The sequence below is a fragment of the Somniosus microcephalus genome, chromosome 5 (assembly GCF_052327205.1).
Source record: "Somniosus microcephalus isolate GS21.2 chromosome 5, FLI_Smic_1.0, whole genome shotgun sequence".
Taxonomy (NCBI): Eukaryota; Metazoa; Chordata; class Chondrichthyes; order Squaliformes; family Somniosidae; genus Somniosus; species Somniosus microcephalus.
In genome coordinates, this window is record NC_140991.1 from 273,488,559 (window position 1) to 273,505,661 (window position 17,103).

Consider the following 17,103-nt stretch of genomic DNA (forward strand, 5'->3'; position numbering starts at 1 on the left):
TCGCCTCCACTACTCCATGTGGTAGCAAGTTCCACATTTTAACCACTCTCTGGGTAAAGAAGTTTCACCTGAATTCTTTATTGGATTCGTCAGTGACTATCTTAAAATTATGACCTCTAGTTTTGGACTCCCCACAAGTGGAAACATCTTCTCTATGTCTACCCTATCAAACCCCTTCATAATCTTAAAGACCTCTATCGGGGTTAGGGTTTACTCAGCCCTCAGCCTTCTCTTTTCTACAGAAAAGAGCTCTAGCCTATTCAGTCTGTTATCATTGTTGTAACTCTTTTTTTGCACCTCGATATCCTTTTTGTAATATGGTGACCAGAACTGTGCACAGTACTCTGTGCACAGTGTGGTCTACTCAGCCTTCTCTTTTCTAGAGAAAAGAGCCCCAGCCTGTTCAGTCTTTCTTGATAGTTATAACCTCTCAGTTCTGGTATCATCCTTGTAAATCTCTTTTGCACCTTCTCCAGTGCCTCTATATCCTTCTTGGAATATGGAGACTAGTTACCATCCATCTCAATTATCAGCCAATATATTTCCAATACTAATTTTACCTGGATGGTGAATTTGCTGATTGATTAAAAGTCAGTGAGTGCATAACTTGGTCACTATAATGATGAATGTGTCAAAAAATGTGGGGGAAAAATTCAGTTGGTTGCGCCACCCGTTAGCGCCTTAAGAGGCGCAAACCAACTAGCGCCCGGGCGCAGCACTGCCCACGCCTCCCGCCAAATTCAGCGGGAGGTTAGTGGTGGCGCTAACCGTTAGCACTGCGTCGCTGGCAATGACGTCATCGGTGTGCGCAGCGCCCCGCTCATGCCCCGGCCGCGAGGCGGCCATTTTTGTTGGCCGCCTGCCAGCACCTGCCTGCGCTCCCGTCCCCGGCCTCCGGAACCCCCCCCACTGCGGAGTGCCGGCTGCGCTCCAAGAGCCTGGCACTTCTCTTGGGTGCCGGGCTCTTTTGCCTGCACTCCCGATCCCCAGGGGCCCAGCTGGGCCCCAGATCGCGCTGCACAAGGCCCCTCCGCTTTAAGGAGGGGAGGAAGGCCTGCAATACAGCAGCGCAACGTGCCGCAGCGTGTGGCGTTGTAGCACGTAGCGCCATGATATTCACTCGCAGCGCCCCAAGAGGGAGGCGGGGCGCCTCCAGTAGCGCCCCGCTTCCCTTTGGGGCGCAGCCGACCAATTTCCAGCGCGGGGGCATTAATTTTTCCAGGGGCGAAGTTAGCGCCCCAAACGGGGCTATACTGAATTTCTCCCCATGTGTTTAAGGCCACTTGTTTGTTAGGACTGCACCTCATTTCAATGGAACCCATGACTATTGAATAATGAACCAAAATGTAAGAGGACTAATTTTTCAGATATTGAAGTACTTTACTTTTCAAGTTATGAACTGTTCAACAGGTATTCCCTTCTTAAGGGGGGACAGAAAGGCTTTCTTTTATCTAACCCATTTCCTCTTTGTTTTCCCTGGTTTCCATGGGGCTCGGACCAACTATGGTAAAGAAGATGGGTAGTTGACCTGGTTCCATGACCTCCAATAATGTCACGCTTACCAGCCAATAGGAGGTAATCAAGATGACATCACTTCCCTGACGGACAAATTGCTTGATCTATCCTTGATGCTCCCACACAGCGATGGCTGTCTCGTCACACCATGGCATCCAAAACAGTTGTGTAATTAATAATCTGTAATCTTCAACAAAGGTGTCCTGATGATATCATTGGCAAAATTGATTATTTGGACGTAGGACATCCCGCTACCAACTGCGAGTGCTTCTTCCCACCTTCCTTTCCTCAAGGCTGCCCCCATCACATCTTTTACTAGGTTGAAAGGCAGCAAGTGACCTATCCCAGGCCTCTTGCACTCCTGATCTACAATTGGGAATGAGAAGTTGCCCAATACTGGCCCAGGATGATGCTTCCTATGATTATACCTCCCTCCCTGCAGGGTTAGTGACGGCCCTTTACTTTGCATCTCCAATCTTGACAGGGGAACTCGTGTGTGGGAAGCTAGAGTTTCAAAACCCACACTTTCGATAATGCACAATTTACAAAAACCTATTAGGTTCAAGCTGTTGCTACTTTTAGTCACTGCAATGATATACTGATTTGCTTATACAGTACCACAAATTATTTGGGGTGGGGGTGGGGGTCATGATGCCAGGGAAGCAGGTAAGCTTGGGGGGAAACACTCCTCCTCCTCCTGGCCCAAAAGCAGTGCTGTAAGGGCACTTACCTTTTCCCTGAAGCTGTCCTTGCCTCCCTTGAGCTGCCACATTTCCCATGGCCTGGGAAACCCGGCCAGCCGGAATTAAATGTGAGGCTCCCAAGCCTCATTATAATATTTAAATGGCCAACCTGCCTTCTGGGAGCGGGTTGGCTTCCCGCCCCCTGTCCTACTTTTTTTTTTCTCTACATCTCACCCGACCCCAACCCACCTGTTTTTGGGGGTTAAAATTACCCTCTAAATCAGCACGGCTTTCAAAATGAAACATAACTCATGAACTCCAACGTCCGACAGCATTTTTCCAGTTTGTGTTATTAAATATACTTTTCTTTAAATAGTGAGAGCCGATGACATCTTTATGGGTTGTGGGAGGTTGACAAGTGTGAGGGAGAGGAATTAGCACTTGCAAGTGACACTGTGAGATTACTGACGCATGCTGGGTTGGTGACAGAATCCACAGGGGTTAAGCTTGGCTCCTTTGCACTGTTGAGCTCAGTAACTCATCTATGTTATCATTCCCGCTCACTGTCTGAAGACAAATGTTTTGACAAAAATAAAAATCAAGTGATATAGAAAAGGATATCAGAATTAATCACATGACATTACAGGTGTTCTTTTAAACACAAAAGTGTCCTGATATCATCATTTGTTCTTGAAGTTCATTTGAAGATGACTGCTATTCCCAGCTCAGCATACCTCACTCATTAGCTTGATCCGTTCACAGGACAAGTGCTACCGCAGACCTATTTTACTATGTAACCTGCTGGTTCTGTTCTGCCTCAGTGTTAAATTTTGTTATTTAGAATTAATGTCTTGGTATTTGTCATGCTGAATTGTATTGCTTTTAGGCATCACTTATTCAGAGCTGTAAAGTTCAAATGAATGCACAAAAATGGAGCGTATTTACTTTATGCAAGAAACTGCTTGTAGGGTTAATATCTGTGAACAGGGTTCCTGAACAGTACACACTCTCCCTCTACAAGGCATTCTGATAGACCATACAAGCTACAGAAGCCCAAATAGATCCTGATTGGATTCCCTCACTAGAAGAGGCCATAGTTAACATGCCCTTTATAATATACTTCTCGTGTGGTTCCCCGGGCAAATTTTACACTGGGTCTACTGTACTTTCACATATCAATTTACAGCTCAGTAGCTCAAGCAGCAGAACATTTGACCAACAGCCAGAAGCTTGTGCGATCCAGCCCCAAGACTGACCACCGCTCAAGACGGCTTGCCTTGGTTGCTAGGTGAACTTTGTCAATTGGGAGTGTTGTGCAATAGCGAGGTATGGCACCTCCCGAGCCGTATAGCTTTAATCCACACCTCCGGTTGGATCATGACAGGCTAAGTGACCTCCAAGCTGTGCCGCAGAGAGCCATGGCATGCGTTTGACTGTGATTTACCCTACAGGCAGTGGGGAAATGGTGCACTGGCCAAGGTAGACCTAGAAGAGAAGACAGCTAAATGAGCAATAAAGAGGGATTTTTTTAATTTCCCGAGTGAGAAGTCCACAGTCTCGACACTTCTGATCAACCAAGCAGAAAGGGGATACGTAGTGACAAGAAGCACCAATGAGGACAATAATAGAGAAACAAGTATCACGAATCATCAAGATCTGCACTACCATTTTATCTGTTTTCCTTTACCTTACCTTTCTCCAAACCTATAGCAGCACAAAGTGTCTGACATAATGTATATTACTATCCTAAAAGTATGATGCAAATATATTGAACTCAGCTAATCTCTGCAGATTTATACAATTCCTCATTCAAAAATATTCATGACTTTTTTTGTGAAGTACCATTATTTAAAATATTAATGGGTAATTCTTCAAAGCTCGCCACAGTTTCCCCGTCAAGTGCAAAACTGTTGAGAAAGCAGTTTAAAAATAACGTTAATGGAAGGGAGGAATTACACTTACATCATGCCGGTCAGGAGCAATGAAATTCAAAGAGTCATCTGGGTCGTACAGGATAGAGAAGGCGAGTTCCAACACCTCCTGTGGAGACCGGAACAACATGAGCAGTCAGTCAAACGAAGGACACCATGTATAAGGGGAGAGGCCATCCTATCACATCAGCTCAGGTCCAAAACACAAGAGCTTCACAATTGTTTTTTTTTGTGAATGCAAAATTCAACAACAGCAACTTGCATTATCAAACAAAATCGAACACTGAGCCACGTAAGGAGATATTAGGACAGGTGACCAAAAGCTTGGTCAAAAAGCTAGGTTTTAAGAAGTGTCTTACAGGAGGAGAGAGAGAGAGATGTAGAGGTTTAGGGATGGAATTACCAAGCTTAGGGCCTGGGCAGCTGAAGGCTTGACCACCAATGGTGGAGCGATGAAAATTGTGGATGTGCAAGAGGCCAGAATTGTAGAAGAGCAGAGATCTCGGAGGGTTGTAGGGCTGGAGGAGGTTGCAGAGATAGGGAGGGGGGAGGCCATGGAGGGGTTTGAAAACAAGGATGAGAATTTTAAAGTTGAGGTGTTGCTGGATCAGGAGCCAATGTAGGCCAGTGAGCACAGGGGTGATGGGCAATGTTGCCCCTAATTTTGTTTTTGGCTGCGCGGCCCCTTCACAGTTTCGCACAATCGCGAAATTTAACATGGGAAAGGCAGCTGCGGAGTTGTGCAGCTTAGAGGGAACGTTGGTGATGGGTGAAAGGGATTTGGTGTGAGTTAGGATATGGGCAGCAGAATTTGAGACGAGTTCAAGTTTATGGAGGGTACAAGGTGGGAGGCCAACAAGAGAGCATTGGAATAGTCGAGTCTAGAGGTAACAATAGCATGGATGAGAGTTTTAGCAGCAGATGAGCTGAAGCAATGGCGGAAACAGGTGATGTTATGGAGGTGGAAGTAGGCAAATTTGATGGTTTATCAGGATGGGCAATAAATGCTGGCCTTGCGAGATGCCAATATCCCAAGAATGGAAAAAAAAAATTAACAACCAAAAATGTTTTACTTTTTGGAAACATGACGAACAGACGCAAGTGAAGAAAACTTCAATGGCCCGGAAATTTATGGTCAGCGGCGGAGTGAAGGCGTTTGCTGCTGGCCCCGAAGTAAACTTCGTACAAAGAATTCGCGATCTCTGTCAAAAAGTTCGGGTTTTCCAACTTTCAATTCAAATCAATGGAGTATAGTGGGGATCCCCTAGTGGGAGCTGCTGTGATGTCAACAAGCTGTCTAAGCAGCCAATCGCAGCAATGCAGAATTCTCACAGACAGCGAACAAGAAAGTGGATAAGTTCTTAAAATTCTAACTTTTTAAGAAATGTTAGAGAACAAAACAAAGATTGGGGCTCTCACATGGGGAAAAGGCAAAACTGAAATAAAGATGAATAAACTTTAAAGTTTCTTAAAAATTAAATTTTTTATTAAAATGGCTAAATTTCACACTGCACAACATTATAATTAGTTTTTGAGGCCCATAACCTTTCTTTAGCAGCCAATACGCTGTTAAAACCCCAGTTACACCTAATCGAAGATTTCATCAGTTTCCCTGATTTGAGTGATTGTCGGCTCTGTGGTTGTGGGAGGGGGGGGCGCGAGGGCCACAGCGCAGCCTCTGTCGGAGCAGTGAATGACAGATCGCAACGTCAGTATTTCCGTATGCACCTGCGCAAGCGCCAAATCCGGTCGCTGTGGTCAGTTTCAAAGGCGGAATGACAGTGAACGCTGCCAGTTCGCCGTCACCCCGACCACAAATTCCGGGCCAATGTGTTTACAGAATAAATGCCAAAATGACTAGACGCATCGTATGCACACTGATCAGAAACGATCAATTTGCAGTCTACATAAATATGACAACCGACTTTCTCACAGGTTACGTGCACTATTCGAGGGGTAGCCAGCCTGCTGCATTCACACACCAAGCGAGTAGCACTTTTACAGTGCAGCACTTAAGTGATGTGAAGAGATCTGAAACAGGCCCAGATCAGAGGGGCGGCAGCAGCGGGCAAGGTGTGGGCAGCACTTTGGATGCAGCTTAACCTGATCCACCACACTGTCGACGTACGCGGCTATCTCAAGCAGCAGACCTACATGTCTTCAGCCTTTACTAGCCGTTGAACAGGGCTGGTCTCCTGAGCATATTTTAACACGTTCACGAGTGGCTGTTTTATATTACGTTGGAGCAGCGGCAAGTTTCTCTTTTCTTGCTGATGAGTCAAGGTCATGAGTAATTACTATCTCAGTCTGCTGTCAGTACCAATGTTTTGATCGTGGAGAGATCTGATCGAAGTGAGATGGGCTTTTCCCACTCCCTCCTCCTTCTGGATTAGATGGTCAGCTCCCCTGAAAGTTCTTTTTAAATCTTCAAAGTAATTGCTTTAAATTTGTTTCTTTTTGGAATTGATTTAAAAAAAAATAATAATTTGTGACCAGGAGTAATCTCTTGAAGGAAATGCCTCTGGAGTGGAACGTATGCGAGTTCCACTTTCTTTCGTCCTTCCCCCACCACCTCTCCAGATTGGACAAAACCTGTCATTGTCACAGCAGGAGAGATCAGCTCTATAGCATCACGGCATTCAGTGTGTGCTGGGGAAAAAGCCTGGCAGCAGCTGTTCAACAGCAGTGAAATACAGCTGGCATGTCAGTCACATTAAACAGATCTGCGGCTCAGACCCTCTTGGCTCCAGGGGTAATGTTTTGGGCATTCCGTCCCCGGCCTTGTATAAATCCCAACTTGTCGAAAACTCAATAGCCAATACTCCGTCCTGCATTTATTCTCATGCACCCACCACCCCCGAACTTGCCAGGGTACAATCGCTCCCTGTTCCCCCACCCCCATGCTTCTTCATCTTTGAATCTCTACGCTGCCTTGTCTTATATGAACGGACAAAAATGTCAGGCAGGAAAAGACCAGCTGGTCCATCAAGCCTGCCCACATCCATCAGGATGCCTGGAGACTCATGGGCAGCCACTTCCTACGCCATGTAACCTCCTGGGAGATGAAAAAACCCCAGAGAAAAACCCAGGGCTAATGAGGGAAAAATTAAACTCTGGAAAAAAGATGGTCGAAACCAGTCCAGATCATGACACTGACCAAGTGTCTCAACACATCTCTGCAACTGCCTCCAGCCTGTATCACCTCCCACACCCACTGGTCTTCGGATTCTGAACTTTTGTGCATCTTTGTCTCCCATCATTCCACCACCAGTGGCAGAGCCTCTACCTGCCTTGGTGCTAGTCTCTACAACTCTCTCCCTAAACCCCTCCCCTTATTCATCCTTGGGATGTGGGCGCCGCTGGTAAGGCCTGCCTTTATTGCCCATACCTAATTAACCTGATGGATTGGTTGGCTTGACCACTTCAGAGGGTAGTTTAAGAGGCCAGCAAGTCATTGTGGGCCTGGAGTCACATATAGGCCAGACTGGGTAAGGACAGCAGGTTTCCTTCTCTAAAGGACATTAGGAAATCCAACAGCTTCATGGTCACTTTTACTGATACTAGCTTTTTATTTCCAAATTCTCAAACTGCCATGGTGGGATTTGAACTCTCGCTCTCTGAATTGTCAGTCCAGGCCTCTGGATTACTACACTACACTACTATACCCAATTCTATCCTCACCGTACAAATAAAGTCCGTCAATGAGCGTTAGTTTCTGGAAGTTGCAGCATCCCTTTAGTATTCAAGAGGCATTATTCCCTAAGCTGTGGCTGTTCATGTGCATTCTCCTCACATTCAGAGGATTTTCATTCCAATCCCTTGCCTGCACTCAGCATGACAGCACAATCTCACTCCAGGATTCATCACCTCTGGTGGGAAAAATCCAACACAGCAGCTTTCACACTGAAGCAAGCAGCCGATTTCTGAGTTTATTTAACAGCTTGGGAATTGTAACAAAGGAACTTGGGTGACAGAAAATGACAGCAGCCAGAGACCCACTACATGGGATTCAATCCAGAATACTGGATCATTATTACTGTATCAAGGACATCCGCCATCAGCTAATTCAAGGTAAAGAGTTAACTATAATTCTGGAACAAAACAGAAGAGGAGGAATGTAGGGGTTAGATTTAGTAACAAGTTATTTTGTCACAAATGCCAAATATGATGGAACAAAATTTTAGCATTTATTTTCCTCCCCCGTTTTCCAAGTTGTTTTCTCCCTCCTACATCAGTGCCCGACTGAAACAGCAGGTGTGCAACCTATTCCCACTCACTGGGGTCAATTTTAATAGTCTGATGAGATCAGGCACAATGCTGGCTTTACATACCATCCGATTTTACTCTCCACTGAAGTCAATATTGGGCGGGGTGTAAAGCCCGTGGGGTTCCTGCCCCGCGTGTTAGGTTAAAATTCCCCCCCAATATGCTCAGCACTACTCCTGTTAAGAAATACGACAGAACTATTCCGTTGCATCAGCTGATGAAAAAAAGGGTCCAGTTTCCCAGCTGAAAGAATCGCCAGCACATGTCATCTGTGCTTAATGGGATCAAGTTCCTCTTTTTCTATGTATGGGCTGCATTTAGGAGGCGATGTGCCCAGCAGAGTGCCTTTGTATTGTATAGTAATGTTAACCATGGCTCAGTTGGTAGCACTCTCGCCTCGGAGTTAGAAGGTTGTGGATTCAAGTCCCACTCCGGAGACTTGAGCAAAAAATCTAGGCTGACACTCCCAGTGTAGTACTGAGGGAGTGCTTTTGGATGAGATGTTAAACTGAGGCTCCGTCTGCCCATTCAGGTGGACGTAAAAGATCCCGTGGCACTATTCCGAAGAAGAGCAGGGGAGTTCTCCCCGGTGTCCTGGCCAATATTTATCCCTCAATCAATAGCACTAAAACAGATTACCACATTTCTGTTTGTGGGAGCTTGCTGTGCACAAATTGGCTGCCATGTTACCTACATTACAACAGTGACTACACTTCAAAAGTACGTCATTGGCTGTAAAGCACTTTGGTACATCCTGAGGTCATGAAAGACGCTATATAAATGTAAATTCTTGCTTTTTTTTATCCCTTTCTTAAATGATGCATATGGAACTGATTTTGGATGTCTTCAGCAGTGTGCCAATGTCCTGATGAAAATTGCTGTACAAAGTATAATTCCTGCAGTTTAAGTAAATTCTATTAATTCCGCAGAAGAAATTTCAATATGAAGACAAGGACATGGCAGTCAGATAAACAGGAGTACCGTTCAAGATAACATTTGCATTTACTCTATTCTACTCTCCCCATAATCAATTAAAAAAAAATTCATTTATGGGATCAGGGCGTCGCTGGCAATGCCAGCATTTATTGCCCATCCCTAGTTACCCTTGAGAAGGTGGTGGTGAACCGCCTTCTTGAACCGCTGCAGTCCGTGTGGTGATGGTACTCTCACAGTGCTGTTAGGGAGGGAGTTTCAGGATTTTGACCCAGTGACGATGAAGGATCGGCGATATATTTCTAAGTCAGGATGGTGTGTGACTTGGAGGGGAACTTAGAGGTGGTGGTGTTCCCATGCGCCTGCTGCCCAAGTCCTTCTAGGTGGAAGAGTTTGTGGGTTTGGGAGGTGCTGCCGAAGAAGCCTTGGCGAGTTGCTGCAGTGCATCTTGTAGATTAGGTACACACTGCAGCCACGGTACGCTGGTGGTGGAGGGAGTGAATGTTTAAGGTGGTGGATGGGGTGCCAATCAAGCGGGCTGCTTTGTCCTGGATGGTGTTGAACTTCGAGTGTTGTTGGAGCTGCACTCATCCAGGCAAATGGAGAATATTCCATCATACTCCTGACTTGTGCCTTGTAGATGGTGGAAAGGCTTTGGGGAGTCAGGTGGTGAGACACTCGCCGCAGAATACCTAGCCTCTGACCTGCTCATTAATATTACGTTAATATTCATTAGTGTGGAAATCTAAATGTACGCACTTAGCAGAGGAGCAATAAGTTCCGGTTTGTTTCCAATGCCCTTGAACTCCCACAGGTCTTAATGAGTAAAACCATAATGGATTAATGCCTGGAACGAGGGATTCAGCATCAGAACCCCAAAGGCAAAAAAGTCAAAAAGTATGGTGGTTAACATCTTCCCCCCTCCACCCCACCTTCCTACTTCTGTTTATTTTGTGATGTTTTTGTAAAAAAAATTATGCTATTCAAGTCCACTGATTTGAGGCATTCGTGGAAAAATAGAAAGAATTAGATTCATGAAACACCTGCTAAATCCAAGTATTCCATAATAATCGAATCTGACCGATAGTCATTAAATCAGTGGTTCTAAATACGTTAGACAGGAAAATAAAGTGCACCATCTGCAAACTAAAAGTAAGTTTTTATATGCGGCACGTAGTGGATATGACAAATATTAAAGAAAGACTTGTATTTTATATAGTGCCTTTCACGACCTCAGGGTGTCCCAAAGCACTTTATAGCTAATGAAGTACTTTTGAAGTGCAGTCACTGTTGTAAGGTAGGAATCGCGACAGCCAAGTTGCGCACAGCAAGGTCCCACAAACAGCAATGAAATAAATTACCATATCATCTGTTTTAGGTGTTGGCTGAGGGATAAGTGTAGGCCAGGAAACCCCAGAACGCCCCTGCTTCATTCGAATAGTACAGTGGAATCTTTGATGTCCACCTGAGAGGGCTGATGGGGCTTTGGTTTAATGTCGCATCCAAAAGACATGCATTTCTCTTGTAATACTCCTGCACATGTTTTCTTGTGTTTATTTAATGCTGCTGTAGTTCAAAAAATTTATCTTAAAATAAAAGGGAATCTTTTTGAAGTTTGCAGTGAATGGTTACCTTATTTTGTTTAAGGGCACCCTTTTCCTTCATATGTGGACAATCCTTCCCTGTCACGACAGCTTTGATATCAGCCACTGGTACTGTTAAAGAAAGAAACTATTTTAAGACACAGATGCTGCTTCTGACACCACGATACATAGTATTAGATACTATTTACAGCACAGAAACAGGCCATTCGACCCAACAGGTGTATGCCGGAGTTGATACTCCACACGAGCCTCCTCCCACCTTACTTCATCTCACCATATCAACATAGTTACAATACAGTATTGTATTGAGAAGTACAGTTCATCTTCTAAGCCTGCGCTTTTTTGAGATGTATTTAGTGACAGAATGGTTTAAAACAATTTAAAAAGGACGATGGGGTAAAATTACACCCTTCGCACGCACGCTCTTAGCCTCACCAATTACGAGCACATAGCGGGAGATCGAGCATGCACAGCCCATAATTTTCTGGATTGACAGATGAAAATTGTTAAGGTGTGTAGCGCTGCCTGGGAAATGCACAGCAGATTTCTCCCTGGTCACAGTTGCTCTCTGGAAAAATAAATGAACGAACCAAATTTGCCACTAAAAGTAGCTACGCAACATCTTTTTAAAAGCTTGATTCAATTATACATGAATTCCGGTGTAGCATCAGATCCATGATGGCTCTATTGATGGCACAAGGTCGAAGCAGGTTTGCTGTGGTGTTGTGTTAATGCGGTCTCCTCACACTCCACAAATACCGTTGGAGGGGTGGCGGGGTGGGGAGGGGGAAGGGAGGTCTGCGTGCTGCCAAATTACTTTTGCGAGGCAAAGCAATTTAGCTCAGGTGCAATGAAAGAACATTCAGCCTCGTCACCATTGTCTATAGAGAGGATGCTGCCTGTGGTCATCACGTGCACAGAAAGGCATGCAAGATGCTGAGTGCTCTGTGATAGTTTATGTTATTCAGTTACTGAGGCCACTTACGCTTGTCCTGCAAAGATTCGTGTGGCACCTCTCCCTGAGGGTTCTCCTCCAGGTCTCCATAGTGCAGGACCTTGTGGTTTGGTGAAAGGCGACAATACCAGAATTTGTCTGTAAAATAAAAAATTTGGTCACTTAATTTATTAGTTTGTGAACTCACTGTTTCGAGTATAAACACTTGTGCAAAATATATAATTTTTTTTAAAAAGCGGATAACACCTCGGCCCAGTCCAAACATAGTCGCGGATCCATTGAATCAAAGGAAACCTTCCAAAATCTGATTGGCCATTCTTGTCACGCTGCCCTTGCTACCTGGCACTGACACTCCAACCCAACTATCTGTGGATCTCATTACATTATGGAATTGGTGCACAAAAACCAAGAGGTAGCGATAGCAGGACACCCATCCCGCTCACTCAGACCCAGTGTGTCAGCTATAAGCTACTTCCTAAGGTTCCTCCCCTGCCAGTCTATACTGAACCATGTATATTGCATACCATTTAAACAATACAAGAGCTTGCATTCATATAGCACCCTTAATGTAGTAAAACATCCGAAGAGGCTTTAATACATGAAAATATAATGTAAATGCAATGCAAAGCCTTAAATGATCATGTAACAGAAGCTTTGTGGCTTCTGCCTTTCTCTTTCATGAATTTCCTTGCGTAGTGGCCATGTTAACCTTCTTTGTATCGTTCCAATTTTAGCATATGCGCAGCCAAAGCGAGCAAATTCACTCTGTTCTGATGATGGCATCAGGTTTTCATTGTATTTTATTGATGTAAAGAAACCCTTCAAAACCAAGAGGCAGAGAATGTAGAATCACCAACGAGTGCAACAAAAGCTCCTCACTGCTCAAAAAGGATCTGAAGTTTAATTGGAGGAGATAAATCATTGACATCCAACACATTTCTGCGGCTTTGAATCTTGCCTTCAAACACTGGCATCAAAACTAACAGCAGCAAGATTTACATTCTCAATATGGACTGCTCATGTCTCCCTGCTACTGCAGAGAGTCTACAGTACACTACAGGAAACTTTCTGGTATCCGGCACTGACGGGACCGAGCTGGTGCTGGTCGATCAACACTGCTGGAGAAACGAGCACTAACGTTAAAACATACGGAGCTTCTGAGCTCCGTCTGAAGCAACAAACCCTGTTGCTTAGCAACAGCTTCAAAACAGTCGGCGCAGCTTGCAAGCGTCTCTGTAGCTAAGCAACAGCTTCAGCTAGACGCTTGCAGAGCCACGACTGGAGAAAAAAAGCAACGAAAAGTAAAAAAACTTATCTGAACCGACTCCTGAATTTTGCCGGTGGATAGAGCGTTCCGGACATTTAACCTCCGTTTAAACGAAAGTTTCCTGTCTATAATTTCACACCGTTTTCAACCACCACAGCATTGACTTCATGCTTGGACACAATCGCAAGGCTTGAATGTTGACAAGGTTGACGGAAGAGGTTTTGCACCCGAATGGTTATGTGAATTCCGGCAGAACAAACAAATTATGGTTCAGTATCAAACCCAATTCCAGTCTATTTCACTTCCTTTCAAAAAGACCCAAAGTTGTCCAATTTGAAAGGATGGTGATGTACACACTAGAATTTTAATGTTCTTAAGTCCTTGAACCTGTTGTCGCCTCCTAAATCTGTGCCCATCTTTTCTGCAAATCCCTGTTTGACTCTCAACGATCAGGTTCTATCACAGCAATGAAACGGCCCTAATCAAAGTCACAAATGACATCCTATGTGACTGTGACTGCATTGCACTATCCCTCCTCATCCTTCCCAACCTGTCTGCAGCCTCCGACACGGTTGACCACATCATCCTCCTCCAATATCTTTCCTCCGTTGTCCAGCTGAGTGGGACACCCCTCGCCTGCCTCCATTCTTATCTATCCAGTCGTAGCCAAAGCATCACATACAACCACTTCTCTTCCCAGCTCGCGCACCGTTTCCTCTGGAGTCCCACAAGGATCTATTCTTGTCTCCCTCCTATTGTTCAGCCACGTGCTGCCCCTCGGAGACATCAACTGAAGATTATGACGTCAGGTTCCACATGTTAATAAAGCATATGGGATCCTGGGCTTTATAAATAGAGGCATAGGAGTACAACAGCCAGGATGTTATGCTAAACCTTTATAAAACACTAGTTCGGCCCCAGCTGGAGTATTGAGTCCAATTCTGGGCATCACACTTTAGGAAGGAAGTGAAGAGAGGGGAAAGAAGAGAATTACTAGAATAGTTTCATGGATGAGGGATTAGTTACATGGACAGACTAGAGAAGCTGGAGTTGTTCTCCTTGGAGCAGAGAAGGCTAAGAGGAGATTTGATAGAGGATTTAGATAGAGTAAAAAAAATAGAAATTGTTTCCAATGGCTGAAGGGTTGATAACGAGAGATTTAAGGTTATTGGCAAATGAACCAGAGGCGACAGGAGGAAAAACTTTTTATGCAACGAGTGGTTAGGATTTGGAATGCACTGCCCGTTAGGGTGGTGGGTACAGATTCAATAATAGACTTCAAAGTGGAACTGGATAAAAAATTGAAGGAGAAAAAATTGCAGGGATATGGGGAAGAGCGGAGGAGTGGGACTAACTGGAGTGCTCTTCGAAAGAGCTGGTGCAGACTCGATGGGTCGAATTGCCTCCTTCTGTGCTGTGCTATTCTATGATTCTACGATTCTATGTACACTGAGGATACCCAGCTCTACCCTCACCACCACCTCTCTCGATCCCTCCACTACCTTTATGTGGTCAGACTCCTTGTCCGATGTCCAGTTATGGATGAGCCAAAATTTCTGTAGTGTATGTGCCTTTAAGAGCCCCCTGTGTACTGTAATGCCGGTAATGGCCACTCGGGCTATATAAGCCTGTATATTGTGTTGTATCAGTTAGTTGACCTCCAGACTTTGTTCAGTAAACACCTGTGAAACCAACTCCTGCCTTCAGTGTCTCTATTAACACACGGATACAACAGTGGCGACGAATTGGAAACGGACTTACCTGCAATTCGGCAGCACCTCAAGGACACCGATTCCTCAGGCGTCCAAAGTCGAAGAAAAGCAAGAAAAAAAAAAAAACTGTGGTTTCACCAGCTAGCCGAGCTGGTGGCATGTACTGCAATAATCCTTCCTGGGCGGCGGGCTGGGGCTCCATCGGCTGACTCTGCAGCGAGGCCGAGCAGCGAAGGCGGAGGCAAACAGAAACAGAGGGGGGGAGCACTCGGGAGACGGCCGACACTGCAAAGCAGGTCGGCGTTCGGACCAAGCAGAGGGGGGGAAAAAGTCCCAGAGAGTCCGGCGGGAACGAGTCTCCACCTGTAAATAAAAAAACCGCGGGAAACAGCGTTGTCAGCAGCAGCAGCGGCGGGAAAGCGCCATTTTTTTTTCTGCAGGGAAGAAAGGAAAGCGCGGGAATCGCCATTTTTTTTTCCCAGGATGCCTAAGGCTGGCAATATTGATGCTTTCGATAACGATATAGAGGATTGGACCACATATGTGGAAAGAGTGGAGGTATATTGCACAGCAAATGGAATAGAAAATGATAAAAAGGCATCAGTACTTCTAAATCTAATGGGCGCAAAGACATACGGGCTGTTACGAAACTTAATCACTCCAGCCAAACCAAAGGACAAGAATTTTAAGGAGATTGTTGATACACTACAGGAGCACTTAAACCCAACACCGCTGCTGATAGCGGAACGATTCAAATTCTTCAAGAGGAATCAGCACAAGAATGAAAGTAACGCTGATTACCTCACCGAATTAAGAAAGCTATCAAAGCACTGCCAATTCGGGGCAGGACTGGCAGATTCTCTTCGAGACAAATTCGTCTGCGGTCTCCTAAGTGAAAGAACACAGAAAAGGCTGCTTTCTGAGAAAGATTTGACACTGGACAAGGCTTTCAGTATGGCTGTATCATACGAAGCAGCCGCAAGAGGAGCTGCAGAGATACAGCAAAAGCCACAGGAATACTGCACCCATGAAATGACACGGGGATTTGAAAGATGTTATCGCTGCGGCAGAACAACCCATGACCAGAAGGACTGCTGGTTCAAGGACAAAGCATGCAGGCAATGCGGAAAGATTGGACACATTGCACGTGTATGCCGATCTGGACAAAAAAATCCACGGACAGGAAAAAAAATCAATAAGGAAAAGTACAGAAAAGTACAAATGACGGACAGTAGCTCCGAAGACCAGAAGGGTGATAGCGACTCCGGAAACAAGAGACTAAGCTGTCTCAAATTACATAATGTAATTGCCAAAGAAGATTCCCAGACCATTTGGGTTACCCTCACGACAGCGGGGTCCCCAGTTCAAATGGAGCTAGATACAGGATCAGCTCTGACCGTCATAAATTGACGGGATTACGAGCGGCTATTTCCGCATATACCTTTGAAAGACACATCCATTATCTTGAAAACATATACGGGGCAGAAAGTATACCCCAAAAGAAAAATAAGGGTGCCTGTTGTATACAACGGCAAGGAAATAGAGAAGTTGTATTTATACGTTCTACAAGATGGTGGTCCACCGCTGTTGGGACGTGAATGGATCAGGAAGATACGTTTAGACTGGCACTCCATTCAGGCACTGACGGTGACCAGTAAGAAAAAAAATGATGATGACGTCATACCTGAACGATTAAAAGACATCTTGGCCAACGCCAAGGAAGTGTTTCAAGAGAAACTAGGAACCTTGCAAGGCATCACCGCCTCAATAAAAGTGGAAGATGCTGCAATTCCCAAGTTTTTTAAGGCAAGGCCGGTGCCATACGCAATTCGTCCAGCAGTCGAGGCAGAGCTGGAGAATTTGGAGAAGGCAGGCGTATTATCCAAGATAGATTGGAGCGAGTGGGCAACACCCATCGTCCCGGTCATGAAGAAAACGTTGAGTAATGATAAATCTGAAGAACAGAGAAAAATTTGCATCTGTGGAGACTTCAAGGTGACTTCAACCCGGTCCTTCACACGGTACAGTATCCTCTTCCGAGGATAGAAGATATTTTCGCCTCACTATCCGGAGGGAAACGTTTCACCAAAATTGACTTAGCACAGGCATATCTACAGATGGAGGTTGAAGAGGCCTCTAAAAAGTATCTCACGATAAATACACACAAAGGCCTGTACCAGTACAATCGACTGGTTTTCGGAGTAGCATCAGCTCCAGCTATCTGGCAAAGAGCTATG

The 17,103-nt window shown here is 45.1% G+C and overlaps 1 protein-coding gene and 1 non-coding gene across 8 annotated transcripts in view; both read right to left on the reverse strand.

Annotated features, from left to right (window-relative positions):
- elmo1 (engulfment and cell motility 1 (ced-12 homolog, C. elegans)) overlaps nt 1–17,103 on the reverse strand; it is a 351,678-nt gene that overhangs the window by 1,748 nt on the left and 332,827 nt on the right. For 6 of the 7 annotated variants that reach the window (XM_085988965.1, XM_085988967.1, XM_085988962.1 and 3 more), the window contains 3 exons: nt 11,918–12,025; nt 10,961–11,043; nt 4,161–4,238 (listed from right to left, as the gene is read on the reverse strand). In XM_085988965.1, coding sequence (XP_085845091.1) covers nt 4,161–4,238; nt 10,961–11,043; nt 11,918–12,025 — 269 coding nt within the window. The remainder of the gene's footprint in view (nt 1–4,160; nt 4,239–10,960; nt 11,044–11,917; nt 12,026–17,103) is intronic. The other variant, XM_085988968.1, reaches the window with a different exon arrangement.
- LOC147117734 (U6 spliceosomal RNA) lies at nt 12,542–12,643 on the reverse strand. The gene has a single exon (XR_015078570.1). It is a non-coding gene; the product is annotated as a U6 spliceosomal RNA (small nuclear RNA).